Source organism: Daucus carota, chromosome 6, assembly GCF_001625215.2.
Source record: "Daucus carota subsp. sativus chromosome 6, DH1 v3.0, whole genome shotgun sequence".
Classification (NCBI taxonomy): domain Eukaryota; kingdom Viridiplantae; phylum Streptophyta; class Magnoliopsida; order Apiales; family Apiaceae; genus Daucus; species Daucus carota.
The window spans coordinates 8,513,310-8,526,983 of record NC_030386.2 but is presented as its reverse complement, the minus strand read 5'-3'; the positions used below and the strand labels follow the sequence as shown (position 1 = coordinate 8,526,983).

Genomic DNA, 13,674 nt, shown 5'->3' with positions numbered 1-13,674 from the left:
ATACAAATTTGTTTATAATAAAACTTAAAAAAATCTAAAATAATAATCTATAATAATCATCCATCTTATTTGGTGCATTGAATCTACTTAACGTAATAATTGGGGGAATAAAAATTATATATTTGACAAATTATATAAAATATGATATATCTTTTTAATAGAAATATAAATGTGCGTAGATGAAATACTTATGCATCTTAATATAAATAGTATATTTGTAACTTTATAATATTAATATTACGTTTTTTTTGAATAATATTAATATTACGTTGTTCTTGTAAAAAAGATTTGAATAGATACTTCGATATTAATTATTAAAGATGTTACGAAGATTTCTTTAAAAAGGAAGAAGAATATTTTGTGAAGATATATATGAAAGATATACATGTATAAAATTAAATATCAAAAATATTGAAGAAGGGGAGATATACATAGGATGATGTTAGGTGATGTCAGGTAAGGTTAAATGTTACTCCTTCTGTCCCTCTTATTTCTTTACCGTTACTATTTTGGGATGTCCTTCTCATTTCTTTATGTTACTATAAATAGTAAGTTTTTCTCATCATTACACCCACTATCTTCCTCCACTATCTCATATTTAACAATAAAAACTACTATTACACCCACTACTTTCCTCCACTATCTCAATTCTATTATTAAATATTGGTAGGCCCCACCATTTTACCCACTTTTCATCTAACTTTAATCATTTTTCATACATTGTCTTGGTCTCCGTGTCCCCTCCAATGTAAACAATTGAGGGGGACGGAGGGAGTAACAATTTGAGAAAGTGACCAGTGGAGAGTATGATGTCACTAGGTGTTTGTTTTAGTAATAGAGTAATAGTATAGACACATACGTGTATATTACATTATCTTTATCAACAATTGTGGAACTTCCAAAATTATTCAATCAAAAGAGCATTGAGTTATTAATAAAACATTTTGCTGATAAACTAGATGAGGGGCCTGCTCAACAAAATTTGAGGCCCTAAACAATACTTAAAAATGAGGCCCTTTATATATAAATTTTTTAATATAATATAATTTTTCTATAATAGTTTAATAACTTCAGTAAAGCCGCAAAGGATGAGTTATGAACAGATGAACACTCAATTTTCTATAATAATTTAATAACTTAAGTAAAGTCGCAGAGGATGAGTTATGAACAGATGAACCCTCAACAGTGAAAATTGAAAAGATAAGTTAATTTTTTGTTTTTAATATTTGATCATTCATATACACAAAGAAAAAAAAGACACGTTAGTAAATTTAATATTAATAATTAATATTTATTTTAATGAAGTTGATATTATATTTACCTAAACAAATTATTTATGATATTTTTGTCTATAAGACTTCTGTTTGTTACTATCTTTTTTTTATATTTGATTCTATACATTTTATACATAATACATATTAGTAAATGTAATAATTTTTTCATCACAATTATATGTGATATATATTTTAATTGTTTTGAAAAAATATTTAAATAAATATGATATATATTATTTACAGTAACATAATAAAAATAATTTATATTTCAAAAATCTTTCAAAAAATTGATTAAATTATATATTTAATTATTCTCATTTTTAAATAATAACTCATTTTTATATTACTTAAATATATTAGAAAAAAAATATTTGGTAAGATTTTGTTTTCAATAATTTTTTTATAAAACATATACATATACTAGTATTTGTGTATACAAATATATAAAGGGTTGTTAAAAATTTTGGGGCCCTTTTTTGTTTGGGGGCCCTAAGCCACGGCTTATTTTGCTTTGGTGTAGAACCGGCCCCTCAGATGTTCCTTGTAACAAGTGTCTGTGATGGGAATAACAAGATAGATGTATGATTTTGTACAGTTGACTCAATTTATCATGGACTCATCAGTTGGGGAGAGCATGAGCCGGTTAGGCTCGGTTTCGGAATGAAATCGGAATGGGAATCATATATTCTCGGGTTTTAAAATCAAAAACCGCAATCGTTGGTTCGGATTCGGTTCCGGTTTCGATTTAAAATATCCCAGTTCGGTTTCGGTTACAAAACCGGCAAATTTTTTTATATAAAAACTCTTTAATCTTATTATTAATGTAAAACCTAACTATGACTGTCAAGTTTTACCAGAAAGCATGATATAATGCAACTATCCATAAACAGTCTTTTTATATACATTTTGTACCCCAGGATGATAGAATGGCAAAATAAAAAATAAAAAAAAATACCACATTGTCTGTGCAATGGAGTAGCACAGCAAACTGTTCTGTTGGAATTTGAAACTGTATTAGAAGTCTAGACCAGATGAATGTTAAATTGTTGGACTTTGCACAGTGCATTACAAACTTAGATGAATTAATATTGGACCAACTTATTATATATGATACATTTATTTATTTGTAATTATTTTTAAATTCATATAAATTATATGTATATATATATATATATAGTCTTACTCCACTACAAACCATCTTATTCTACAAACTAAAAACTCAGCTACAATATCACTAAATTCTGAATACAATATCACTAAAATTTTAAACAACCCCACCTCCACCTCCATCTTCTCTAACTCCACCTCCATCTTCCCCAACTCCACCTCCACTTCTGGCAACTCCATGTCCGTCGCTCTCTCCACGATTGCCGCCGCCTGCGGCCCCATTCACGTCATCCAAGCCTCGGTCCGCCTCCATCACCAACTTCCACCCCACCTTCACTTCTTCCACCACCTTCATCTCGACCTCTGCCGCCACCACCACCACCACCTTCACCTTTGCGCGCTATCTCGTTCCCTACTTCTGCCATACCTCCACCTCGACCTCCACTTCCATCTCCGGCATCTCAACCCTACTCCCGCATCCTCTATGCCCCCGCCCACTCCATATCACCGCTTCCATCTCCACCACCGCCACCGCCATCATCACTAGAATCAACAAACAAGAACAGATCTAGAGGTTTGCATCAAGTTCTGGAGATTTTAACGAATATCACAAATTTCTACAGCGAATATCACTAATTTCTAAAGCGAATATCACTAAAATGTACAGCTGATATCACTAACTCGTACACCAGAATAGCTACGATTTCTGTAAGTATATCAATAACAGGTGGCAGGCGTGGCAGAGGTGGTGATGATGATGGTGAATCGGAAACAGTGACATGGGTGGAAGTGTCGGCGGAGATGTGGTAGCAGGGGTGGAGGAAGAGGAGAGAAACGAAGTGGGTTTGATGGAAGAGATAAGGTGGAGTTGTTGGGTTGTATAAAAGGAAAGGTTCTTAGTTTTTATTTTAAGATTGGTTTGTATTTGATCATGAGCCTATATATATACTAGCTTATAACCCGTGCAATGCACGGGTGGTTAACATATTTGTTATTTTATTATATATATTTTAAAGTTACCTAATTTTATTGTAAAAATAAAATTATGATAGAATAACATGGTTTAATAAATTTTTTACTTAACAGTTGGATAAATTCTTCATAGTTAAGTCCGTCAAATGGCTAATTGAAAATTAGGTCGAACATATATATTTTAATGAGAATGTTAAAATATTTTCTTTTACATGTTATAATTTAAGGTGGCCTATAAACTCAGATATAAACTAACCAATCAACCTTTGATATTTAGTTAATATAATTAATAATATGGTATAAAACATACGCATGAACCAAATACCTCCCCATCATACTAACCTAAATTTGATGTTTTGGTTTAATTGATAAAAAAAATATACTATAACATGTTATAAATTTAAGAGCTCCGTGGGTCGAATACCAAACGATTCACCAAACTCAACTGACTGACCAACCAAGTGAATTTTTATTTTTGGCTTTAATAGTGTAATAATATATAGTATATGACAGATTTGTAATATTTCTTTTAATATGAGATCATTAGAGTATTTAAAAATAATGTTATTAATGTATTTTGGTTGAATAATATCACATGTTATTTATTAATAATTATATTTAATGATATTATATTTTTATATATATGGCGCCCGTGTTGATTGTAAAAACTCGGTTTTTTTAGTTAGAAAATCTAAAAAAGATAAAGCGTTTTGATTAAAAAGACAATTACTATGTTGCTCGATATTATTTTAGAAGATTGATTTTTTTTATCTAAAAAATATATAAAAGATAATTTATTTTAGTTAAAAAGAATAATTGGTTATATATATATAGATAGGCCCGTACTTCGGCCCAAGTACCGACCGCCCGACCAATATAATAATACTCCCTCTATTTTTTATTATTTGAATTTTAGACTTTTGGCACACATCTTTACGTATAAATATGTCGCCCATGTCCGTATTAATTGTAAAAGATTAATTTTTTAGTTGGAAAATTTATAAAAAGATAATATATTTTAGTTAAAAAAGTAATTACCATGTTTCTCAATGTTATTTTAAAAGATTGAGTTTTTTAGTCAAAAATATAAAAAAGTAATATATTTCAATTAAAAGGATTATCTGGTTATATAGATAAGCCCGTACTATGACTCAAATTAAAAAGAATAATTGGTTATATAGATAGACCCAGAATAATTGGTTATATAGATAGGCCCGTATTTTGATCCAAGTACTGACCTACCAAACTTTTAATGTTTCAGTTTTAAAAGGATTATTATTAATTGGTTATATAGATAGGCCCGTACTTTGACCCAAATTAAAAAAGAATAATTATTTATATAAATAGGCCCGGAATAATTGATAAACTTTTAATGTTTCAGTTTTAAAAGGATTATTATTAATTGGTTATATAGATAGGCCCGTACTTTGACCCAAATAAAAAAGAATAATTATTTATATAAATAGGCCCAGAATAATTGGATATATAGATAGGCCCGTATTTTGGCCCAAGTACCGACCGACAGACTAAACTTTTAATGTTTCGGTTTTAATAGTATAGTATAGATATATATATATATATATATATTAATTATTTAAATAGTCGGTTCGGTTCGGTGTTTTTGGTTCGATTTTAATCAATAACCGGAACCGAACCAATAACATTGGTTCGGTTTTTTATTTTTCGGTTTCGGCTCGATTTTTTCCGGCTCAGTTTTTGTCGGTTTTTATCGGTTTCGGTTCGGTTTCGATTGTTTTTCGGTTTTTTCCTCAACCCTACACCACTACCCATGCAAAGCAGTAATATGATTTATACTGTACTTATTTTCTCAAAACAAAATCTAGACTAGGACACTTGCACCAGTAACAGCATGTCTTAACATATCGATAAAACTAGCGTTTACAACATTACATGTTACAAAATCAAATAGCCGTTTCATACTTATACCCTTTCTTCTCCAATTCCCTGCTAAAACTTGCACCGTGCCTCAGTAGAAAGTGTCTCTCTCTCCTGCCATTTCTATCCCTTCTCCCAAACCTCACAAATTGCCAAAGAAACAAGAAGAGTGAAATCATAAAGAGCCCGGTCTCAAGGTTCGAGAGATAGAGCCCAACAAAGTAGCACACGATGATAGGAATAATGAGTTGCAGCACATACGTAATGCCAGGAGGCAGTAGTATAAAAATCAAGGACATGGCTGCAACAAAAGCTGTAGTATTGAATAATTGGAAGATGAAAAAATAATAGTGTGTTGTATAAGCTATTGAGGCTGGGTCGAAAATTGGTGGAAGTTGAATCACAGCTTGATATGCTGTGGTTGCTATAAGCACTGCAACCACTAGGACACCATTTTTATCTACTAATGATATGTGCCGATGGTTTGATAGTATCCACCTTTTGTGCCATGGAAATCCTTTTCTCAAGGACTCTTTCAGCGACGTGTTATCGTTGGTATCACAATAAAGCGTTGCATTGTAATGTGATTTTTGCCTAACCAACCACTGCATTATTGTCACCTTCTTATCATTCGGTAATAGGTCTGGGTTTTGAGCTTCAAAAATGTCCCGAGCACTCTCGTTATCAGAGTTCCTCGCGTGCATGTCAATCTTTGGAATTAACATCTTTACCATCTGCTAGCAATGTAGTATATTATTAGTATCTAAAGCTAGATTGCTTATTTTTATTAGTGGAATTGGTGTGAATTCAGAGGGTCCATTAATATTTATTATCCATCCACCAATCAAAATTTACAATTCTCATGAAAGTTAGTGATTATTATGTGCCCTTGGTCACACCATAAAAAATTCGTATGTATTAAGTAAAAGCTGTCACAAGATGCATAACTTACTTCAACATTGTTTTTGCGAGCTGCTATATGCAAAATAGAATCGCTTTGATCATCAGTCCACCCCAAAATAAATTGAGCATCAAGCAATTTCAACCATTCCAGCATAACCTTAACAGTGTGAATATCATTTTGCTGAACAGCAAGATGCAGGGCACTCTGTTTCCTGGCATTGACGTCAAGAATCGATTCTGGACAAGCCAACAAAAACTCAACGATAAGTTCAACATTTCCTTTGTCAGCCGCACAATGCAAGGGAGTGTTGCAGTTTTTCCCTTGCACGCGGACTAGTTCTCTGTCAACGTTTATCATACGAATCACAAGACGTTCATGATCTTCTTGCACCGCGAGGTGGATGGGGCTAGAGCCATCTGGATTCAGCTTTCGAGCAAAAGATGGTTTAAGCCTCATCAGTTCAACTGTGAAAGGAATATGTCCTGCCTTAGCAGCTATATGCAAAGGTGTGTCAATGAAAGGGATTTTATCGATATTCTCTAGGATATATGGTTCCTCCCGAATCGAATGATATAATTCTTCAATATCCCCCGCCTCAGCAACCTTATTCAGCTTGTGAATCGACTTCGTAATCGCCTTCATAGTGATTTCTGAGCGGAACAAATGGAACGCCATCTAACGAGAAATGCATTCTCATCATAAATACTAGGCCGAGACGGCAATAAGTTTCGTCCCTGTTATTTTTTTTGGTTTGATTAATTGTTGAAATCTCAGTCCTGTGCCCAAACTGTAACTTAATAATTGTCGAACAGAATGTGAAGGTAGTTTAGTTCAGAGGACGGAGGGAACCATAAAGAAATTAAGTAGCCGGCGAGCTGACATGGTTAAAACAATGATGATGATAGATTGGGCTGGCATGTATGAGAACCAACTATTATTGCCATTCGTAAACTGGAAACAAGAATGTCAATCAACTAGGTACAATTACAACAATGTAGTTCTATTTTTCTCTATGATCTGGCTGTTTGTCAATAATTATTAAAAAAATTCTCTACAGGCGCTTATTTTATTTTACTATTGAATCGGCACTCAATTTTTAATGTTACCGACACAGATTTATGTATATTTAATAGAAGGGGTGCAAACTGTTTTTTCTCAGATTAAAGTAATAGGGTGTGATTTGAATTTTTATAATTGTGATACAAAATCATTTTTAAACAAAAATAATGGGATGCGATTACTAAAAGAATAATGACATAAAAATTCGGACAAAAAAAGATAATGACTTATAAAAATTTGGACAAAAAGAATAATGACATATAAAAAGAGGTCCACAGGCTATTAAACTAGTTTTTAAAATAAACCATGATAGTCCGTCTTATTTGAGCAACATGTGTTATAGATTTGACAAGTTACACCTAATTAATATTTTTATTTAATCATTTCAGCCATAAAGATGTTGTTAATATATTTTATGAAATAACTTCATTATTATACCAGTTTCCTTAAAAATAAAATTATATATTCTATTGTTGTTTAGATGTTTGTGATATAAACATTTCTTTTATTATGAACAAGGACAAATATATTACAATAAAATTTTGTTTTGTATTATTTCTCCCTACTTCATCACATATAGAAAAACATCTATACTATACTATAATAAGCCAACATGGGTATAATTTGTAGTCCTATGTTTTAGTTATATTTTTTGGTTTGGTACTCTCCTTTTGGTACTACAAGTCTACAAATATGGAGTCTATTAGTCTTACATTGTTAAACAGTTTCAAATATTAAAAACACTCCAAACAATACCTTATCATATAATATTTCACTAAAAAATTATAATGACGTTATAAATAAAATTATGAATAATAATTTTGAATATCTTTTTTAACAAAAAGTTTTATATAACTCTTTTTAACTTTAACGTGTTCTATATCAATATAAACACCACACATTACATAACTCTTTTTAATTCTAATCTTAAAAGTTTCTGTTGTCAAAAAAATCAAGATTACAGAATTATGTTGAAATTCGATTGATTAGATTACTGAATTTTTCAAATGTATTACAAGATTGTCTATGTTTGGAAAAGATATGAATTTTCTGATTTTTTTTAATTTTTAAATCTACATGTACTAAATTCGAATTAAATGTATTATATATATATATATATATATATATATATATATATATATATATATATTTGTTAGGGTTTGTCAATTTTCAAGTAATTGAGAGAAAATATAGTCAGTTGAATAATATAATTTAATTAAATTTAATCTATTAATATTAAAATACTAATAAAATGACGTTAAAATTTAAATTATAAATAATAAATTAGGAACTACATATCCGCCCGTGCTTCGCACGGGTTAAAGGCTAGTAAAAAATAAAAAAGAACATGGAGTTGTGAGTTACAAAATTCTTGTTGCTAAACTTAAATGGCTAAACTTAAATGTTGTTAAAAGCGTGTACAGACTGAATATCAAGATATCTGATCGATTTCTCCTGTGATTAGGAGACCATTTTACTGCAGTTCCTCCACTTAGTCACTGGTATAAACATCTTGGACTAGAGCTGATATTTATACCCTTTCTTCTCTAGTTCCTTTCGAAAGCTTGTGCAGTGTTTCAGTAAAAAGTGTCTCTCTCTTCTGCCATTCCTATCCAATCTGCCAAATCTCAATAATTGCCAAATAAATAAGATGAGCGAGAACATATAGAGCCCTGTCTGAAGATTAGTGAGATAGATCCCAACAAAGAAGCATACAACAATGGGAATAATCAGTTGTAGCATATAAGAAATGCCAGGAGGCAGTAGTATGTAAATCAAGGACATAGAGGCAACAAATGCTGCAGTATTGAAAAACTGGAAGACGAGGAAATAATAATGTGAGGCCGAAGCTATCAATTTATTGTCAAACACCGTGGGGAGGGCGACTATAGCTTGATATGCAGTTGTTGCTATAAGCACTGCAACGACTAGTATCCCGTCTTTATTTACTTGGGACATATGCCGGTGGTTTGCTAATATCCATCTTTTGTACCATGGAAATCCTCTTTTCAATGACTCTGCCACTGAACAATTATTGTTGGTATCACAATAAAGTGTTGCATTGTAATGTGACCTTTTCCTGAACAACCAGTGTATTATTTTCAGTTTCTTATCCTTCTGTAACAAAGTTAAGGTTTCAGCCTGAAATATATCAAGAGCTCTCTTGCCACCTAAATTCACCGCGTCCATGTCTACCATTGGAATCAACATCTTTATCATCTGACAGCAATGTAGATATTAGTATCTATACGGGGATTGCTTTCTTAAATAGCAGTAATCAAATTTGATTTTGTACTTGTGAGTAAATAAAGCAAGCTTAAGATCATCTACTTACTTGAATGTCATTCGTCGAGGCTGCAATATGGAGGATAGTATTGCCTTGCTCATCAGTCCACCCCAAAAGAAACTCAGAATCAAGCAATTTTGACCATTCTAACAAGACCTTAACAGTGTGAATTTTATTGTGCAGAACCGCCATATGCAGAGCTGTCTCGTTCCTGACGTTTACATCCAGAATTGATTCCGGACAAGCCAACAAGAATTCAACCACAAGCTTAACATTTCCTTTCTTAGCTACACAATGCAGGGGAGTACAGTATTCTTTTCCTTGCACTCTAACTAGGTTCCTGTCTATGTTTATCATACGAATCACAAGATTATCATTATTACTTTCCACAGCAAGGTGGATAGGGCTAAACCCGTCTGGATTCAGCTTTCGCGACAAAGATGGTTTAAGCCTCATCATTTCAAGTACAAAATGAGTGTTCCCTACCTGTGCAGCTATATGCAATGGAGTGTCAATGAATTGTAATTCATCTGCAGGCTCTAGCAGAGATGGATCCTCTCGAATCATACGATATAATTCATCAATAGTACCAGTCCTAGCAACCTCATTCAATCTCTCATCCATGACTTTATGTTAATATCTGGAAGTCGATTCTTGAAAATGGAGTGCAACACATGAAGTGGTACAAGAAAGAATGCTTGCCGATTATTATACTCCCTCCGTGCCACTAGATTCTTTATTCCTCTTTTAGACGTCCCACTCATTTCTTTACATTACAAAATTTTCCTAAAATAGCTAATGAGTCCCACCATTTTACCACTTTTTCTTCTTTTTGACACTACTTTTACCCAACTATCTCTCTTTTATATATTAAAAATCAATGGATCCCACCACTTCACCCATTTTTCTTTCTCTTTTCCACTACTTTATACATATTTCTTAACCTCCGTGCCCAAACTCGATGTAAAGAATTGAGAGGGACGGAGGGAGTATATGTGACTCTTAATAATACTCCCTCCGTCCCAAAAAGAGTGAGCTGGTTTGACTTTCACGGAGATTAAGAAAAATGTAGTAAGTTTAGTTGAAAAGTGGGTAAAGTGGTGGGACCTACCAATATTTAATAATAGATTTGAGATAGTGAAGGAAGATAGTGGGTGTAATAGTGTTTATATTATTATAGAAAAGAGATAGTGGAAGAAAGTAGTGGGTGTAATAGTGAAAAGTAGTGTTCAAAAATAGTAAGTATTGTAGGTTCATTCTTTTTGGGACGTCCCAAAAAAGAATAAGGGTCACATAAAATGGGACGGAGGGAGTATATTTTCTTTCCATCTTGGGAGGCGGAGGCAGCAAGAAAGCTTGTCACTTTCGCATAATAATTGTCACTGTAAAGATATAAATTTAGTTAGAGCGAGCCAGGAGTCTGAAAAAACAACATACAGTTGCTTGTACACAATAAACAGTGTAATTATATTCTTAACTTGAATAGCTAAAAACTGCAACCATAAATATATGGAGCAAGTAGCATGGTCTGTGCGCTGCACTCAGAATTTTTTTATTATTGTAATGTTAAAGATATTTTTTAGTTTGTTTTTCTTTTCTAAAATTGCTTTGATTATATTTGTTTGAATCATAGTTATTTATTTCTTTTGTAAAATATATAAAGTTATGGCTTATGTTGGTTATGGCAGGCTTAAATGAAAATTTTAAAACCAGACGTGATTTTCTATAGTTCTGTTTTAGTAAGAGAATATTTTATTTATGATATTCAATTTATATTACTTGAAAATTATTTAAAATTGGTAAAAGTATTTTCAAATTTTCTTAAGTTTTAATAAGAGTACTACAATAATTCTCAAATTATTATTATTTAATTTAATTTTATAAATTATACCTCATATTTCATATAATACTTGAATATGTAGTATTATTTATATCGTGTCTGAAAGAAATAATAAAATGAAATGAGTATAAGGGCCCATTTGTTTTCTGCTTAATAGAGCTGAATGAGTTTTATATGAATCGCTAAGATTATTTGGAGATGTATTTTATCTTCTGAATCGTTCATATAACAACTAAGCCGAATCGCTAAGATTATTTGGGGGTGTATTTTATCTTCTGAATCGTTCATATAATAACTGAGCCAATCATTTTAAATTTCTAAAAGACTCATTCAGCTACATCCTGTGTATGTTCTGTCAGAGCAACTCCGAGAGAATATCTTCCTTACTTATAATGAGTCTACGTGGACAAATACAGGAGTTTAAGTAATAACTAGCCCTAAAACCCGTGCAAGGTATGGGTACGGTTTCTAGTAATTCAATTTATAAATGAATTAATTTTTTTTCTTTTTGAAGAATTTGATGCGACCAGTTTAATATTATAAAATTTAAAATGATTGTTGATATAAATATATTTTTTTATAAACATTTAGTTAATTTATCGTCTTGACTATCGCTGCAACTTTCTAATATTGTCGTGTTCTAACCATAACATGTATGCCTCTTTTATATTAATTTTAAGAATTTTACTCCTTTGAACAATTTTATTTGGCTTGAATTTTCTATCTTTCTCCATTCATGGTACAAAAGGTTCAACTTACGAATCCCATCAACAATATATCACAATAAATTATTAATTTAAACACATATAAGAAACATATCACAATATACACACGTGCATCGCACGGGTTATAAGCCAGTTTATTATTAAAGCTAAACATGAAAAAATTTAGTCGTCGATTTATTATCGGTACGGTGAGTTATAACCGTTAGATCACTTAATTAAATTGATCGCAACTATCAGATTTAATTTTCTATATTCCTACATCTATGCCACTAAAGGTTAAGTGCTCGAATCCCGTCAACAACATATCAAAATAAACAATTAATTTCAACACATATAAAAAAATTATTAGCAATTTAGACACAAACATGTATCGCATGAGTTATAAGGTAGTATATTGTAGCTGACAATATAAAATATTTAATTATAGTCAATTATATTCCGCTCTAAAGTAGAGTAACACGGCTTTACATGTATTTGTAAGATATTGTATTCGGAATGACCTACTACATGTCAAATACAATATTTAAGTATATTATCTAAATTATAGAAGTTAACTTGACAAAGATCTCATAAAGATTGTACTACAAAAAGTAAGAACAAATAATATACACACATTATTTTAATCAAATCTAAGGCGGTCCATTTGTAGTTTCGATTTATTTGATCAGTATTGCAAATGATCAGTATACCTTATATAATTATGTACAATCGACTAATCTACTACATTATTATTAAATCTTATCTTGTATAGACACAAATTTATATTTTAATTCGATTAGTTTGCTTGTTAATTTTAATAATCATATAATAATTTAAAATGAACAATAATCCAATTATTGGACTATAAAAGATGTATAATTTAAATGCAAACTAATTTAAAGATAATACACGACTACTTATTTATATGATATGGGAAGAGAATGACTATTTCCTTATATTTTTTTTTTTAAATCTTGACACATAAAATTGATTTTCGTTATTTTAACCTTATAGGCTAATTTAGTATGTATATTTCATTTATGTATTTTCAATCATAACTATTATACAAATTTCTGTTTCTTAATTCATAGATGACTTTATTTGACTTTTCACTTAAAAAAAAAATTCAGTCAAACATATATTGTCCATGAATCCGATCAATCATTTATTCATAGCTGAAGTTTTAATTACTAAATATATATTATCATATCTATGTATACGTATATGATAAAATACTAATTTATATTCAATCGTAGTGCTCTATCTTGACGAAATGCGGGTGAATGTAATGTTATTGGTCGTATGCTGCATTCGAGATTCAAAATTAACCATCATTTAAGTTTAAAATAATATTTTAGCACATAGCGTGTCTAATTCATATACCATTTCCGCACCTGTGTTTTTTGAAGATAACGTTATCTCAGACTTAGACAAATTATTCTTAATTAATATATTTTCAGAATTTACGATTTTTAATCCAGTCACTTTTACGATACCGAAATTTTCTCTTTTTTAAATCATATATTATAAATTTATATTATTAGATGATATATTATATATTAGTAAATATATAAAATCAAATCAAATCATTATTGAAAATTGGTGGTATTTAAGTTTGTTTAAATAAAGTA

At 30.9% G+C, this 13,674-nt stretch overlaps 2 protein-coding genes across 2 annotated transcripts; both read right to left on the bottom strand.

Moving 5' to 3' along the window:
* Window positions 1-5,275: 5,275 nt before the first annotated feature.
* Window positions 5,276-6,828, bottom strand: LOC135147175 (ankyrin repeat-containing protein BDA1-like). Its single transcript, XM_064080027.1, has 2 exons — window positions 6,202-6,828; window positions 5,276-5,983 (listed from the first exon to the last, which is right to left on the bottom strand). Exons 1-2 carry the CDS (start codon window positions 6,826-6,828, stop codon window positions 5,276-5,278), a joined length of 1,335 nt encoding a protein of 444 aa, XP_063936097.1.
* A 1,902-nt stretch (window positions 6,829-8,730) lies between these two features.
* Window positions 8,731-10,123, bottom strand: LOC135147174 (ankyrin repeat-containing protein BDA1-like). The gene is made up of 2 exons (XM_064080026.1): window positions 9,548-10,123; window positions 8,731-9,432 (listed from the first exon to the last, which is right to left on the bottom strand). The coding sequence occupies exons 1-2, from the start codon at window positions 10,121-10,123 to the stop codon at window positions 8,731-8,733; spliced, it is 1,278 nt and encodes a 425-aa protein (XP_063936096.1).
* Window positions 10,124-13,674: the final 3,551 nt, after the last annotated feature.